The sequence below is a fragment of the Microplitis mediator genome, chromosome 11, assembly GCF_029852145.1.
Source record: "Microplitis mediator isolate UGA2020A chromosome 11, iyMicMedi2.1, whole genome shotgun sequence".
NCBI classification, from domain to species: Eukaryota; Metazoa; Arthropoda; class Insecta; order Hymenoptera; family Braconidae; genus Microplitis; species Microplitis mediator.
The window spans coordinates 10,254,281-10,272,887 of NC_079979.1; the positions used below are offsets into that span (position 1 = coordinate 10,254,281).

The 18,607-nt window shown below is 40.5% G+C and overlaps 1 protein-coding gene across 1 annotated transcript; it reads right to left on the bottom strand.

Annotated features, from left to right (window-relative positions):
- Positions 1-7,028: 7,028 nt before the first annotated feature.
- LOC130676976 (histidine-rich glycoprotein-like) lies at positions 7,029-9,742 on the bottom strand. The gene is made up of 3 exons (XM_057483488.1): positions 9,651-9,742; positions 8,780-8,973; positions 7,029-7,171 (listed from the first exon to the last, which is right to left on the bottom strand). Exons 1-3 carry the CDS (start codon positions 9,740-9,742, stop codon positions 7,029-7,031), a joined length of 429 nt encoding a protein of 142 aa, XP_057339471.1.
- Positions 9,743-18,607: the final 8,865 nt, after the last annotated feature.

Genomic DNA, 18,607 nt, shown 5'->3' on the forward strand with positions numbered 1-18,607 from the left:
AACCAAGAGATGTTAAATCGATATTGGACATCATTCTCCATTCTATCTTTTCTACAATTATATATGAATAATTTGTTGAGATTTTCGAAATTTATAATTACTCTGTTTGGCTCAAGATTTCTTTCCCTTGCAATTTAAGAGTGTTACAGATCGTTTATTTCATTTTTTTTTTTTTCACGTTAAATTTTCATGTATGCATTGTCACGATATTTGAATATTGCGGCATCTTCGCATTAGGTCGGAGAAGGGCAACAGATGGCAGCACACGCTGCTCAGCACGTCTCACCCATTATTATTATTATCATACTAATATTATTATTATTCCATGTATTATTTTATTTTATTCACTGTGTGATTATTACTTGTTTAATTATCTAGGCAAAAATGGCGGCCAAATCAGTAAAAATTACTGAATTTTATTTACTGATGAATGGATTTTACAGCCGCCGGGATAATTAATTGCGCATTTATTTATTTCAATTAGTTGGTTATTATTATTATTATTTTGGTCGGTTGGCGCATGCGCGGCGCCGCAACAATTGGCCTTAGTAAATTTATTTATTATAAATAAATTTACGGGTCTTATAAATAAACTAATGAATTATTTAGGTATAAAATTATATTATTAATTGGCTCTGAAAAGAGAATGGTCACTCAATGTCGGGAATGGACAAATTACATGCCAATCAAGTCATGCATCATGTTGGTGGTAAATGAGTAAATAACATGAGATAGGTATATTGCTCTATTGGTTGAAAGGAGAAACCATTATAAGATGGCGCCGGCTGAGGTGCCGGCATGGGACTCACGTGCTGCCATGGCCAGACGTGGATAATCGCTTGTAAGAGTAAGGTGTGTTGTTGCTGTTGCCAAATTTATTTATATTGAGACGCCATTTGGAATTGCCAAGCGTTACAAATTGTATTGGCTACTTATTCAGTGTTTTGGATACATTTAACAATTAACATTGAGAGTAATTGTGGCATTGATTGCTAATATATTAAAATTTCAAACCGATGGAGCCGGTACGAGTGTTGGAAATTGGCAATGACTGTAAGTACCTTTGTGCTAATTACATTGGCGTGTAATTTGTCCCGCGTTGGTGGCCATTAGTACATGTCTCACGTGTGAGTGAGAGAGAGCGTCATAACTATAGATATATATGCGCACTTATTTGTCCTGGCGACAAACCTAAACCCAATACTTGGAGGTAAATTTGTACTATTATTATTAATAATTATTGGTGACCGTATATATTTTGACGGTAAATAATTATTATTGTTCACGTTAGTATATTATTTTATAATTATTAGTGACCGTCTGTATATTTTGGCGGTAAATAATTATTACTATTCACAATTACTATGTTACATTTTTAATAATTATTAGTGACCGTGTATCGGATTGACGGTAAATAATTATTGATATCTACGTTCATTATAAATTATTAAATAATTATTGGTGACCGATCACACGATTGACGGTTAATAATTATTAATATTCATAATTATTATTTTACATGTTTTAATAATTATTGGCGACCGTATGAGTGGATTAACGGTAAATAATTATTGATATTTACAAGTAGTATTTTATATTGGATGGTAATTGTTGGTGACCGTGTGTACGATTGACGGTAAATAATTACTGATATCTACAATTATTGTTTATTATTGGTTAATAATTATTGCTGACTGTTCATATGTTTGCCGGTAATTAATTATTAACATTTACGTCGTTTTGTTTATTATTGTACTGTTGTTGGGAGCGTTTTTCTTTTAATTGCGGTATATATTCACGAATAATTGATTATTATCGGGGAACAGTCTGATTTAATCCAAAAATATTATTTTTGGTAATTATTATTTGTATTATTTATTATTTGCGGTAAATATATACCCATTTGTTTTGTTGTGATCAGTATTCACCTTTTGGAAATTATTTGCACTTATTCAAATATCACCAGTGGGTGCCTTATTATTTTGCGATAACGATTTAATTTATTATCAGTGCTAATTTATTTTTGAGTTAATAATTAATATTGTGGTACATTTATATTGTGCGCATAAAAATTAGTATAATCAATTATTTATATTTATTATTTATCACGAGCGAGTGATAGCAAAAGGAACATTTGTTTTATTAATCATTGTTTTGCGTACGTGACTATTGGTCAAACAAATTGATATTGTGAAGTGATTTTCATTATTTATACTATTGTTTATTATTTTTATATCCGCTGAAACATTATAAATTAAACTATATCGGGTTAAATGGCTACCAACCCGGGATATAATTAAAACTTATTATTATTTATTTATTGCAAACTATCTCTTTCTTGCTTTTCTTATCCAATACCTGACAACTGCTCTCTGATTATTTTATTATTTCATTTTTCATTTCATTTTCTTATTTATTGTTTGTTTTGTTATTCTGTTCGTGGGGTACACGAACTGGCGCCCAATTCGGTTGTCTAACCCAGCCTGAGAAGAGCTGTGTGTCCGGTGGAGATCGTAAGCATCTCCAAAGGATATTTTTGGTTTCTTTTATTATTTTTATTTTCAGTTTTACCATCGGTGGGCCATAACGGCTATTCTGCACACACCACACTCCGCCGTGGGTTGTGACGAATAGGAGAGAACGTTATAGCATTTTATTTAAGAGCAAAGAAAAAAAATGTATAAGTATGCAACAAACGTAGCAGTCAGGTGAAATCTGAGATGACACCAAGGTTCTTAGTCTGTAAGTTTAAATAAAACCTAAAAATTTTAAATACATCTTCGAGAAGGAAAAATTTATATTAAGACAGGAATAATCATACTAATACTAAATTATTATTATTATTTTTTTTTCTCTTTCATTCTCCTTCTCTTCATATACAATTTGAAAATTATTTGCGAAATTTTTTTTTTTAAATAAATCTTACTAGAATTATAATTAAATAGGGTATTGGTACTGCACTAAATTATGACAATCTGAATTATATATAGAAAATATTTTAATTTAAATTAAACAAAAAAAAAAGAATATCCCTGTGAAACTAATTACTATCCTAATTGGTTAAAAATTCACCTTAACACACAATATAATAACAAAAAAAAAATATTTTTCAATTGACGTTATAAACTCATAAAGGTATTCAACCTTCTTTTCTCAAAAAAAAAAGAGGAAAGGGGGGAAACGAATCAAATTTCAAATGAATACTATTTAATCACAAATTACTCTAATTTTGAAACACCCGCTCTTAATCTCGATCATTTATTAAATTAAACAGTCGAGAGTAACAAGTACCATGTAAACTAAATGCGAATGATACTTTGGAATTCTAAAATATTAACCGCCCTTTAGAATTTCAAATTTTGTTGTAAGCGCTATCACGAACCTGTCAAAATATGGGAATTCATATTTTTTTGTTAGAAAAACAAGAATTGTAAGCCTAAATTTAAGAAATTACATCATATACAGGCATATACTATAAATTTCGTAGCTATATATATACAGGATTAAAAACGCAAATATAATCTTATACATCTTATGTATCCTATATAGTCTTATATAGTTATTAGACATTTTTAAAAACTTTGTTAGCGTTATCGCGAGCTTTTTAAAATAGGGGACATATGTTTAGGAAAGCAAAAGAGTTTTGCAACCCACTTACTTCCCGGGGGATTGTTATGTCCAAATAATTTTTTTTATTTTTAATAATTATTTAAAATAATTATTTCTGAGCTCCTCTTTGCGAAGCGCGCGAAAATGCAGCGTCAGCTGTTTCACCTTTTTATGCGGCAAAGAATAGTGGAAAGACAACTGTAATAAGTTTAACGAATAAACAATAAACTGTCGTCACTTTCCACCAATGACGATAATTAAAAATTCCTCATCAATTGTCAAAGCAAAGTTTAAAAAAGCCTGAGCACCATGGCTCAGGGCCTCAGTGTTATTCAAACTTCTTGGTCCGCGTAAACGGCGTCAATAGCCCGTAATCGTATTGCAGAAATCTTCCGACATGGCAATTAGTAATCGTCGCTGATCTAGGTATCCGGCTGATTAATTTCGTGTAGGATATTATTTTATTCATTTACAAAAATTCAAATCAATTATACCGAAAATCGATCTAGGTATCCGGCTAATTAAGTTCGTGTAGGATATTAATTTATTCATTTACGGTCATTATTAATAAATTAAATTGCCAATTAAGTAAGGTGCTCGGCTGAAAGTCAAATATCGTGTAGAGTATAGTTCTTAAATGCAATTGAAGGACCTCAAAGATCTATCCAGTTCGAGTGAATTGTGACACAAATTACGTGAATTTGTGATCTCACTTTGTGCCGAATTTCTGCGCATAAAAACCCCTTTTGGGTGTGAAAAAGGACGCATTTATAAATAAAAATCTGTTTAAAATATCCGATAAGATAAATAATCTTATAATACAAATTATATAAAAGTTGTAAAAAAATAGAGTGAACAAATGACGCTCAGTTAAGACGTTGTAATTTAAAATACAATAGAAGTAAGTAAGGTAAGGAAAAGAATTATTTTTCTATCATTCGTAAAATACTTTTGGCTTAAACAAGAGCACCAATCTCTTTGGGTTCTTAATTTTCGAAAAGATCCACTATAAATAATAAATTATAGGAGGATAATTTCTTCCTCGATTAAGCGGCGGACATAACAATAATCATGGTGACCATCATGACCACGATGACCATGATCACGTTGACCATCATGAACACCATGACCATGATCATGGTGACCATCAGGACAATGATCATGTTAACCTTAATGACAATGAGCATGCTGACCATCATGACTATGATCATGGTAACCGTCATGACACTCATGACCATGGTCAAGGTGACCATCATGGCCACGATCATAGTGACCATCATGACCATCATGGCCGTGACCACGGTGACCATCTTGACCATATTCATGGTGACCATCATGAGCATCATGACAATCATGACCAGGATCATGGTGAAAATCGTGCCCATGATCATCGTGACCATCATGACCACCATGGCCATGATCATCGTGACCATCATGACCACCATGGCCATGATCACAGGGACCATGATGACAACCATGACCATGATCATGGTGACCATCATGACTACCACGACTGTGAACATGTTGACCATAATAAAAATGATCATGCTGACCATCATGACTTTGATCATGGTGACTATCGGGACCATCATAATCATGATCGTGACGACCATCATGACCAGGATCGTGGTGACCATCATGACCATGATCATGAAGACCGCCATGACCAGGATCGTGGTGACCATCATGACCATAATCATGACGACCATCATGAACATAATCATGGAGACCATCATAAACATCATAACCAGGATCGTGGTGACCATCATGACCATGATCATAAAGACCATCATGACCACCATGACCATGATCATGATGACCACAATGACTATGATCATGGTGACCACAATGACAATGATCATGCTGACCATCATGACCGTGATCATGAAGACCATCATGTCCACGATCATGGTGACCATCATGACCACCATGACCATGATCATGGTGACCATCATGACTACCACGACTAGAAACATGTTGACCATAATGAAAATGATCATGCTGACCATCATGACTTTGATCATGGTGACTATCGTGACCATCATAATCATGGTCATGACGACCATTATGACCATCATGACCAGGATCGTGGTGACCATCATGACCATAATCATGACGACCATCATGACTATAATCATGGTGACCATCATGAACATCATAACCAGGATCGTGGTGACCATCATGACCGTGATCATGAAGACCATCATGTCCATGATCATGGTGACCATCATGACCACCATGACCATGATCATGGTGACCATCATGACCACCATGACCATGATCATGGTGACCATCATGACCACCATGACCATGATCATGGTGACCACAATGACTATGATCATGGTGAGCATCATGACCACCATGACCATGATCATGGTGACCACAATGACTATGATCATGGTGAACACAATGACAATAATCATGCTGTCCATCATGACTATGATCATGATGACCATCATGACCATAATGACCAGTTTGACCAGGATCATGGTAAACATTATGACCATGATCATGGTGACTATCATGACCACCATGACCACGATCATAATGACCATCATGATCATCATGACCATAATTATAGTGACCATAATGACTGTGATCGTGATGAACATAATGACCGCGATCATGGTGAACATTATGACCACAATCATGGTGACCATCATGAACATCATGATCATGTTCATAGTGACCATCATGACCATGATCATGGTGATCATAATGACCATGATCATGAAGACCGCCATGACCAGGATCGTGGTGACCATCATGACCATAATCATGACGACCATCATGAACATAATCATGGTGACCATCATGAACATCATAACCAGGATCGTGGTGACCATCATGACCACCATGACCATGATCATGATGACCATCATAACTATGATCATGGTGACCATCAAGACCATCATGACCATTTTTATCAGGATCATAGTAATCATTATGACCATGATCATGAAGACCATCATGTCCATGATCATGGTGACTATCATGACCACCATGAACATGATCTCAATAACCATCATGACCATTATGACCATTATCATGGTGACGATCGTGACCGTCATGACGCGATCATAATGACCATCATGATCATTATGACCATAATTATAGTGACCATAATGACTGTGATCGTGATGAACATCATGACCACAATCATGGTGACCATCAAGACCACCATCACCATGGTCATAGGGATCATCATGACAACCATGACCATGATCATGGTGACCATCATGACTACCACGACTATAAACGTGTTGACCATAATAAAAATGATCATGCTGACCATCATGACTTTGATCATGGTGACTATCGTGACCATCATAATCATGATCATGACGACCATCATGACCATCATGACCATGATCATGACCATAATCATGGTGACCATCAGGACAATGATCATGTTGACCTTAATGACAATGAGCATGCTGACCATCATGACTATGATCATGAAGACCGTCATGACCAGGATCGTGGTGATCATCATGACCATGATCATGACGACCATCATGAACATAATCATGGTAACCAACATGAACATCATAACCAAAATCTTGATTACCATCATGACCGTGATCATGAAGACCATCATGTCCACGATCATGGTGACCATCATGACCACCATGACCATGATCATGGTGACCATCATGACTACCACGACTAGAAACATGTTGACCATAATAAAAATGATCATGCTGACCATCATGACTTTGATCATGGTGACTATCGTGACCATCATAATCATGGTCATGACGACCATTATGACCATCATGACCAGGATCGTGGTGACCATCATGAACATGATCATGACGACCATCATGACCATAATCATGGTGACCATCATGAACATCATAACCAGGATCTCGGTGACCATCATGACCATGATCATGAAGACCAACATGTCCATTATCATGGTGACCATCATGACCACCATGACCGTGATCATGGTGACCATCATGACCACCATGACCATGATCATGGTGACCACAATGACTATGATCATGGTGAGCATCATGACCACCATGACCATGATCATGGTGACCACAATGACTATGATCATGGTGAACACAATGACAATAATCATGCCGTCCATTATGACAATGATCATGTTGACTATCATGACTACCATGACCACGATCATAATGACCATCATGATCATCATGACCATAATTATAGTGACCATAATGACTGTGATCGTGATGAACATAATGACCGCGATCATGGTGAACATTATGACCACAATCATGGTGACCATCATGAACATCATGATCATGTTTATAGTGACCATCATGACCATGATCATGGTGATCATCATGACCTCGATCATGGTGACTATCATGACCATTATGACCGTGATAATGGTGACCATTACGATCATGTTCGCGCCGCCCACCATGACCATGACCATCATGAATACTATGACCATGTTCATGGTGACCATCATGACCATGATCATGGTGATCATCATGACTATCATGATCATGATCATGGAGAGCATCATGTCCATGATCATGGTAATCATCATGAACCCGATCATGGTGCTCATCATGACCATTATGACCATGATCATGGTGACCATCATGACCATTATGACTATCATGACCATGATCATAGTGATTATCACGACCATGTTCATGGTGACTATCATGACCATGATCATGAAGAGCATCATGTCCATGATCATGGTGACCATCATGAACCCGATCATGGTGCTCATCATGACCATTATGACCATGATCATGGTGACCATCATGACCATTATGACTATCATGACCATGATCATAGTGATTATCACGACCATGTTTATAGTGACTATCATGGCCGACACTACCGAGATCATAGTGACTATCATGATCATCATGACCACGATCAATGTGACCATCATGACCTTGATCATGGTGACCATCATGACCATGTACATAATACCCATCATGACCATCATGACCATGATTATAGTGATTATCATGACACTAATCATGGTGATTATCATGACCATGATCATAGTGACTATCATGATCATCATGACCACGATCAATGTGACCATCATGACCATGATTATAATGACCATTATGACCATGATTATGATGACCATCATGACCATGATCATGGTGATCATCATGACCATGATCATAGTAATCATCATGACCATGATCATGGTTACCATCCTGAACCCGATCATGGTGCTCAACACCATTATGAACATAATCATGGTGATTATCATGGTGATTATCATGGCAATAATCATGGTGAGTATCATGACGATGATCATAGTGACTGTCATGACCAACATGACCACGATCATGGTGACCATCATGACCACAATCATGGTGAACATCAAGACCATGATCATAATGACTATCATGACCAATATGACCATAATTATGGTGACTATTACGATCATGTTCATGCCGCCTACCATGACCATGACCATCATGACCACCATGACCACGATCATAATGACCATCATGATCATCATGACCATAATGACTGTGATCGTGATGAACATAATGACCGCGATCATGGTGAACATTATGACCACAATCATGGTGACCATCATGAACATCATGATCATGTTCATAGTGACCATCATGACCATGATCATGGTGATCATCATGACCATGATCATGAAGACCGCCATGACCAGGATCGTGGTGACCATCATGACCATAATCATGACGACCATCATGAACATAATCATGGTGACCATCATGAACATCATAACCAGGATCGTGGTGACCATCATGACCGTGATCATGAAGACCATCATGTCCATGATCATGGTGACCATCAAGACCATCATGACCATTTTTACCAGGATCATAGTAATCATTATGACCATGATCATGAAGACTATCATGTCCATGATCATGGTGACTATCATGACCACCATGAACATGATCTCAATAACCATCATGACCATTATGACCATTATCATGGTGACGATCGTGACCGTCATGACCACGATCATAATGACCATCATGATCATTATGACCATAATTATAGTGACCATAATGACTGTGATCGTGATGAACATCATGACCACAATCATGGTGACCATCAAGACCACCATCACCATGGTCATAGGGATCATCATGACAACCATGACCATGATCATGGTGACCATCATGACTACCACGACTATAAACGTGTTGACCATAATAAAAATGATCATGCTGACCATCATGACTTTGATCATGGTGACTATCGTGACCATCATAATCATGATCATGACGACCATCATGACCATCATGACCATGATCATGACCATAATCATGGTGACCATCAGGACAATGATCATGTTGACCTTAATGACAATGAGCATGCTGACCATCATGACTATGATCATGAAGACCGTCATGACCAGGATCGTGGTGATCATCATGACCATGATCATTCCGACCATCATGAACATAATCATGGTAACCAACATGAACATCATAACCAAAATCTTGATTACCATCATGACCGTGATCATGAAGACCATCATGTCCACGATCATGGTGACCATCATGACCACCATGACCATGATCATGGTGACCATCATGACTACCACGACTAGAAACATGTTGACCATAATAAAAATGATCATGCTGACCATCATGACTTTGATCATGGTGACTATCGTGACCATCATAATCATGGTCATGACGACCATTATGACCATCATGACCAGGATCGTGGTGACCATCATGAACATGATCATGACGACCATCATGACCATAATCATGGTGACCATCATGAACATCATAACCAGGATCTCGGTGACCATCATGACCATGATCATGAAGACCATCATGTCCATTATCATGGTGACCATCATGACCACCATGACCGTGATCATGGTGACCATCATGACCAACATGACCATGATCATGGTGACCACAATGACTATGATCATGGTGAGCATCATGACCACCATGACCATGATCATGGTGACCACAATGACTATGATCATGGTGAACACAATGACAATAATCATGCTGTCCATTATGACAATGATCATGTTGACTATCATGACCACCATGACCACGATCATAATGACCATCATGATCATCATGACCATAATTATAGTGACCATAATGACTGTGATCGTGATGAACATAATGACCGCGATCATGGTGAACATTATGACCACAATCATGGTGACCATCATGAACATCATGATCATGTTTATAGTGACCATCATGACCATGATCATGGTGATCATCATGACCTCGATCATGGTGACTATCATGACCATTATGACCGTGATTATGGTGACCATTACGATCATGTTCGCGCCGCCCACCATGACCATGACCATCATGACTACTATGACCATGTTCATGGTGACCATCATGACCATGATCATGGTGATCATCATGACTATCATGATCATGATCATGGAGAGCATCATGTCCATGATCATGGTAATCATCATGAACCCGATCATGGTGCTCATCATGACCATTATGACCATGATCATGGTGACCATCATGACCATTATGACTATCATGACCATGATCATAGTGATTATCACGACCATGTTCATGGTGACTATCATGACCTTGATCATGAAGAGCATCATGTCCATGATCATGGTGACCATCATGAACCCGATCATGGTGCTCATCATGACCATTATGACCATGATCGTGGTGACCATCATGACCATTATGACTATCATGACCATGATCATAGTGATTATCACGACCATGTTCATAGTGACTATCATGGCCGACACTACCGAGATCATAGTGACTATCATGATCATCATGACCACGATCAATGTGACCATCATGACCTTGATCATGGTGACCATCATGACCATGTACATAATACCCATCATGACCATCATGACCATGATTATAGTGATTATCATGACACTAATCATGGTGATTATCATGACCATGATCATAGTGACTATCATGATCATCATGACCACGATCAATGTGACCATCATGACCATGATTATAATGACCATCATGACCATGATTATGATGACCATCATGACCATGATCATGGTGATCATCATGACCATGATCATAGTAATCATCATGACCATGATCATGGTTACCATCCTGAACCCGATCATGGTGCTCAACACCATTATGGACATAATCATGGTGATTATCATGGTGATTATCATGGCAATGATCATGGTGAGTATCATGACGATGATCATAGTGACTGTCATGACCAACATGACCACGATCATGGTGACCATCATGACCACAATCATGGTGAACATCAAGACCATGATCATAATAACTATCATGACCAATATGACCATAATTATGGTGACTATTACGATCATGTTCATGCCGCCTACCATGACCATGACTATCATGACTACTATGACCATGATCTTGGTGACCATCATGAGAGAGAGAGACAGAAAAAAAAGATAGTCAAATAAGTTATTTCTTTGTTTCTCGCAATCAAGTGAAGACAGTTGCTTAAAAGAAATTAAAGATCACTAATTCCTTATAAATATAAGTGAAAAAAATGGTTAAATTGCCAATTTAAAACTATTACTGGACAAATACAAGTCTGTTCTGCTCAGATAAATAAAGAGTAGACTTTATGGTAGTGTTGTGAAAAATTTGTAATAATTTCTGAGTAGGACAGCACAGTAGCTAGAAATTTTGGTCACAGTCTCGGTGGAGATCGTGTTGAAGGTATTGCTGACGGCTTTGCTGTAGGTCTTGCTGGAGATCGCGCTTCCGGTCTTGCTGGAGATCGCGCTTCCGGTCTTGCTGGAGATCGCGCTTCCGGTATTGCTGGAGATCACGCTTGCGGTCCTGGTGGAGATCGCGCTCATGGTCTTGCTGGAGATCGCGCGCCTAGTCTTGCTGAAGATCGCGCTCGCGGTCTTGCTAGAAATCGCGCTCGTGGTCTCGCTCGAAATCGCGCTGAGGGCATTGCTGATGATCTCCCGGAGATCTCCAGCAAGATCACGAGCGCGATCTCCAGCAAGACCATGAGCGCGAACTCCATCAAGACCTTCAGCAATACTTTTAGCACAATCTTCAGCAAGACAACATTATGCTCAGCCTGATTTCGAGCAAGACAGCCAGCGCAATCTCCAGCAAGACCACGAGCATGATCTCCAGCAAGACCAGGAGCGTGAAATCCAGCAAGACCAGGAGCGTGATTTCTAGAGAGACCACGAGCGCAATCGCTAGCAAGATCACGAGCGTAATTTCCAGCGAGACCACGAGCGCGATCTCCAGCAAGACCATGAGCGCAATCTCTAGCAAGACCTTCAGCAATACTTTTAGCGCAATTTTCAGCCAGACAGCAATACCCTTAGCCTGATTTTGAGCGAGACAGTCAACGCGATCTCCAGCAAGACCACGAGCGCGATCTCCAGAAAGACCAGGAGCGTGATATCCAGCAAGACCAGGAGCGCGATATCCAGCAAGACCCGGAGCACGATATCCACTAAGACCACGAGCGCGATCTCCAGCAAGACCAGGAGCGTGAAATCCAGCAAGACCAGAAGCGTGATTTCTAGCGAGACCACGAGCGCAATCGCCAGCAAGATGACGAGCGTAATTTCCAGGGAGACCACGAGCGCGATCTCCAGCAAGACCATGAGCGCAATCTCCAGCAAGACCTTCAGCAATACCTTTAGCGCAATCTTCAGCAAAACAGCAATACCCTCAGCTTAATTTCAAGCGAGACAGCCAGCGCGATCTCCAGCAAGACCACGAGTGCGATCTCCAGCAAGACGGGAAGCGCGATCTCCATCAAGACCGTCAGCAATACTTTTAGCGCAATCTTCAGCCAGATGGCAATACCCTCAGCCTGATTTCGAGCGAGACAGCCAGCGCGATCTCCAGCAAGACCACGAGCGCGATCTTCAGAAAGACCAGGAGCACGACCTCCAGCAAGATCACGAGCATGATTTCCAGCGAGACCACGAGCGCGATCTCCAGCAAGACCATGAGCGCGATTTCCAGCAAGACCAGAAGCGCGATCTCCAGCAAGATTACGAGCGCGATCTCCAGCAAGACCAGGAGCGCGATATCCAGCAAGACCAAGAGCACGATCTCCAGCAAGACCAGGAGCGCGATCTCCAGCAAGATCGTCAGCAAGACCCTTAGCAATAACGTCAGCGTGATCTCCAGCAAAAGCACGAGCGCGATCTCCAGCACGAACTTCAGCGAAACCGTCAGCAATACCTTCAACACGATTTCCACCGAGACCGTGACCAAAATTTCTAGCTACTGTACTGTCCTACTTATTTTCATAACACTACCATAAATTCTACTCTTCATTTATCTAAGCAGAACAAACTTGTATTTGTTCACAAATAGTTTTAAATTGGCACTTTAACCTTTTTTTTATATATATTTATGTGGAATTAGTAATCTTTATTTTTTTCAAGCAACTGTCTTCACTCGATTGCGAGAAACAAAGAAATAACTTATTTGCCTCTCTTATTTTTCTGTCTCTCTCTTTCAAAAAAATGAAATTCCTGGCCCTAATAATGACCATCATGAACATGATTATGGTGATCATCAAAACCATCGTGACCATGTTCATTATGACTATCATGAACATCATGACTAGTCATGGCGATCATCATGACCTCGATCATGGTGACTATCATGACCATCATAACCATCATCAAGGTGACCATCATAACCACCATGGCCAGGATCATGGTGACCATCATAACCATGATCATGTAGTCCATCATGTCCATGATCATGGTGATCATCATGACCTCGATCATGGTGACTATCATGACCATCATCGAGGTGACCCTCATGAGCATCATGGCCAGAATTATGGTGAACATCATGACCGTGATCATGAAGTCCATCATGTCCATGATCATGGTGCCCATCATGACCATCATGACCATTATCAAGGTGACCATCATGACCACGATCATGAAGAACATCAAGTCCATGATCATGGCGACCATCACGACCACAATCAGGCTGACCATCATGACCACAATGACCATAATAATAGTGACCATGATGTCTACCGTGTTCATGATCATAGTGACCATCATGACCGCCATAACCACGATCATGGTGACAATCATGACAATGATCATAGTGACCATCATGACCACTATGACCCCAATCATAGTGACCATGATCATGGTGACCATAATGACAGTGATCATAGAGAACATAAAGACGATGATCATGCTGACCATCATGACCACCATGACCAGAATCAAGGTGACCATGATGATCATGATCATGTAGTCCATCATGTCCATGATCATGATGATCATCATGACCCCGATCATGGTGACTATCATGACCATCATCGAGGTGACCATCATGACCGTCATGGCCAAAATCATAGTGACCATCATGACTATAATCATAAAGTCCATCATGTCCATGATCATGGTAACCATCACGACCACCATGACACTGATCATGCTGGCCATCATGACCATCATGACCGTGGTCATGGTGACCATCATGACCACGATCATGGTGACCATCATGACCATGATCATAGTGACCATCATGACCATCGTCAAGGTGACCATCATGACCACGATCATGAAGAGCATCATGACAATGATCATGGTGACCATCATGACCACAATCAGGCTGACCATCATGACCACAATGACCATAATAATGATGACCATGATGTCTACCGTGTTCATGATCATAGTGACCATCATGACCACCATAACCACGATCATGGTGACAATCATGACAATGATCATGGTAACCATCATGACCACCATGACCTCAATCATAGTGACCATGATCATGGTGACCATAATGACAGCGATCATGGTGAACATAAAGACGATGATCATGCTGACCATCATGACAACCATGACCATGATCATGGTGCTCATAATGACACCCATCATGCTAACCATCATGACCATCATGACCATGGTCATAGAGACCTTCATGACCATGATCATGGTTACCATCATGACAATGACCACGGTGACCATCATGACCACGATCATGGTGACCATCATGACCACTATGACCTCAATCATAGTGACAATGACCACGGTGACCATCATGACCACGATCATGGTGACCATCATGACTATGATCATGGTGATCATCATGACTACTATGACCACAATAAAGGTGACCATCATGACCACAATCATGCTGACCATCATGACCAAAATGACCACAATCATGGTGACCATCATGACCACCATGACCATGATCATGGTGACCACAATGACTATGATCATGGTGACCACAATGACAATAATCATGCTGTCCATCATGACTATGATCATGGTGACCATTATGACGATAATGACCATTTCAACCAGGATCATGGTAACCATTATGACCATGATCATGGTGACTATCATGACCACCATGACCACGATCATAATGACCATCATGATCATCATGAACATAATTATAGTGACCAATATGACTATGATCGTGATGAACATAATGACCGCGATCATGGTGAACATTATGACCACAATCATGGTGACCATCATGAACATCATGATCATGTTCATAGTGACCATCATGACCATGATCATGGTGATCATCATGACCATGATCATGGTGACCACAATGACTATGATCATGGTGACTACAATGACAATAATTATGCTGTCCATCATGACTATGATCATGGTGACCATCATGACCATAATGACCATTTTGACCAGGATCATGGTAACCATTATGACCATGATCATGGTGACCATCATGACTACCATGACCACGATCATAATGATCATCATGACCATAATTATAGTGACCATAATGACTGTGATCGTGATGAACATAATGACCGCGATCATGGTGAACATTATGACCACAATCATGGTGACCATCATGAAGATCATGATCATGTTCATAGTGACCATCATGACCATGATCATGGTGACCATCATGACCGACATGACCATGATCATGGTGACCATTTGACTACCACGACTAGAAACATGTTGACCATAATAAAAATGATCATGCTGACCATCATGACTTTGATCATGGTGACTATCGTGACCATCATAATCATGGTCATGACGACCATTATGACCATCAAGACCATGATCATGGTGATCATCTAGACCTCGATCATGGTGACCATCATGACCATGTACATAATAACCATCATGACCATGATTATAATGACCATCATGACCATGATTATGATGACCATCATGACGATGATCATCGCGATCATTATGAACATGATCATAGTCATCACTATGACCATGATCGTAGTGATCATCATGGTAATCATCATGACCATGATCATGGTGACCATCATGACCATTATAAACATAATCATGGTGATTATCATGGCAATAATCATGGTGAACATCAAGACCATGATCATTATGACTATCATGACCAATATGACCATAATTATGGTGACCATTACGATCATGTTCATGCTGCCTACCATGACCATGACCATCATGACTACTATGACCATGATCATTGTGACCGGAATGACCACAATCATGGTGACCATCATGAGAGAGAGAGACAGAAAAAAAAGAGAGTCGAATAAGTTATTTCTTTGTTTCTCGCAATCAAGTGAAGACAGTTGCTTAAAAGAAATTAAAGATCACTAATTCCACATAAATATATATAAGAAAAATGGTTAAAGTGCCAATTTAAAACTACTTGTGAACAAATACAGGTCTGTTCTGCTCAGATAGATGAAGAGTAGAATTTATGGTAGTGTTGTGAAAAATTTGTAAGGATTTCTGAGTAGGACAGCACAGTAGCTAGAAATTTTGGTTACAGTCTCGGTGGAGATCGTGTTGAAGGTATTGCTGACGGCTTTGCTGTAGGTCTTGCTGGAGATCGCGCTTCCGGTCTTGCTGGCGATTGCGCTCGTGGTCTCGCAAGAAATCACGCTTTTGGTCCTGCTGGATATCACGCTCCTAGTCTTGCTGGAGATCGCGCTCCTAGTCTTGCTGGAGATCGTGCTCGCGGTCTTGCTGGAAATCGCGCTCGTGGTCTCACTCGAAATCGCGCTGAGGGCATTGCTGATGATCTCCCGGAGATCTCCAGCAAGATCACGATCGTGATTTCCAGCAAGACCATGAGCGCGAACTCCGTCAAGACCGTCAGCAATACTTTTAGCACAATCTTCAGCAAGACAGCAATACCCTCAGCCTGATTTCGAGCAAGACAGCCAGCGCAATCTCCAGCAAGAATACGAGCACGATCTCCAGCAAGACCAGGTGCGTGATATCCAGCAGGACCAGAAGCGTGATTTCTAGCGAGACCACGAGCGCAATCGCCAGCAAGATCACGAGCGTAATTTCCAGCGAGACCACGAGCGCGATCTCCAGCAAGACCATGAGCGCAATCTTCAGCAAGACCTTCAGCAGTACTTTTAGCGCAATCTTCAGCCAGACAGCAATACCTTCAGCCTAATTTCGAGCGAGACAGCCAACGCGATCTCCAGCAAGACCACGAGCGCGATCTCCCGAAAGACCAGGAGCGCGATATCCAGCAAGACCAGGAGCGCGATATCCAGCAAGACCCGGAGCACGATATCCAGCAAGACCACGAGCGCGATCTCCATCAAGACGGGAAGCGCGATCTCCATCAAGACCTTCAGCTATACTTTGAGCGCAATCTTCAGCCAGATGGCAATACCCTCAGCCTGATTTCGAGCGAGACAGCCAGCGCGATCTCCAGCAAGACCACGAGCGCAATCTCCAGAAAGACCAGGAGCACGACCTCCAGCAAGATCACGAGCATGATTTCCAGCGAGACCACGAGCGCGATCTTTAGCAAGACCATGAGCGCGATCTCCAGCAAGACCAGAAGCGCGATTTCAGCAAGACCATTAGCGCAATCTCCAGCAAGATTACGAGCGTGATCTCCAGCAAGACCAGGAGCGCGATATCCAGCAAGACCACCAGCACGATCTCCAGCAAGACCAGGAGCGCGATCTCCAGCAAGATCTTCAGCAAGACCCTCAGCAATAACGTCAGCGTGATCTCCAGCAAAAGCACGAGCGCGATCTCCAGCACGAACTTCAG

Bases quoted from the DNA above. Each gene is read 5' to 3' on its own strand.
- LOC130676976 (XM_057483488.1), bottom strand. From the start codon at position 9,742: ATGGTCACCATGATCATGGTCATGGTTGTCATGATGATCCCTATGACC. The intron at 8,974-9,650 runs GTTCATCACGAT...TGGTCATGATAG, and splicing joins ACCATGATTGTGGTCATGAT to TCATTATGATCATGGTCTTG. The intron at 7,172-8,779 runs GTAACCATGATC...ATGGTAATCAAG, and splicing joins CCATGATCGGGTTCAGGATG to ATTTTGGTTATGATGTTCAT.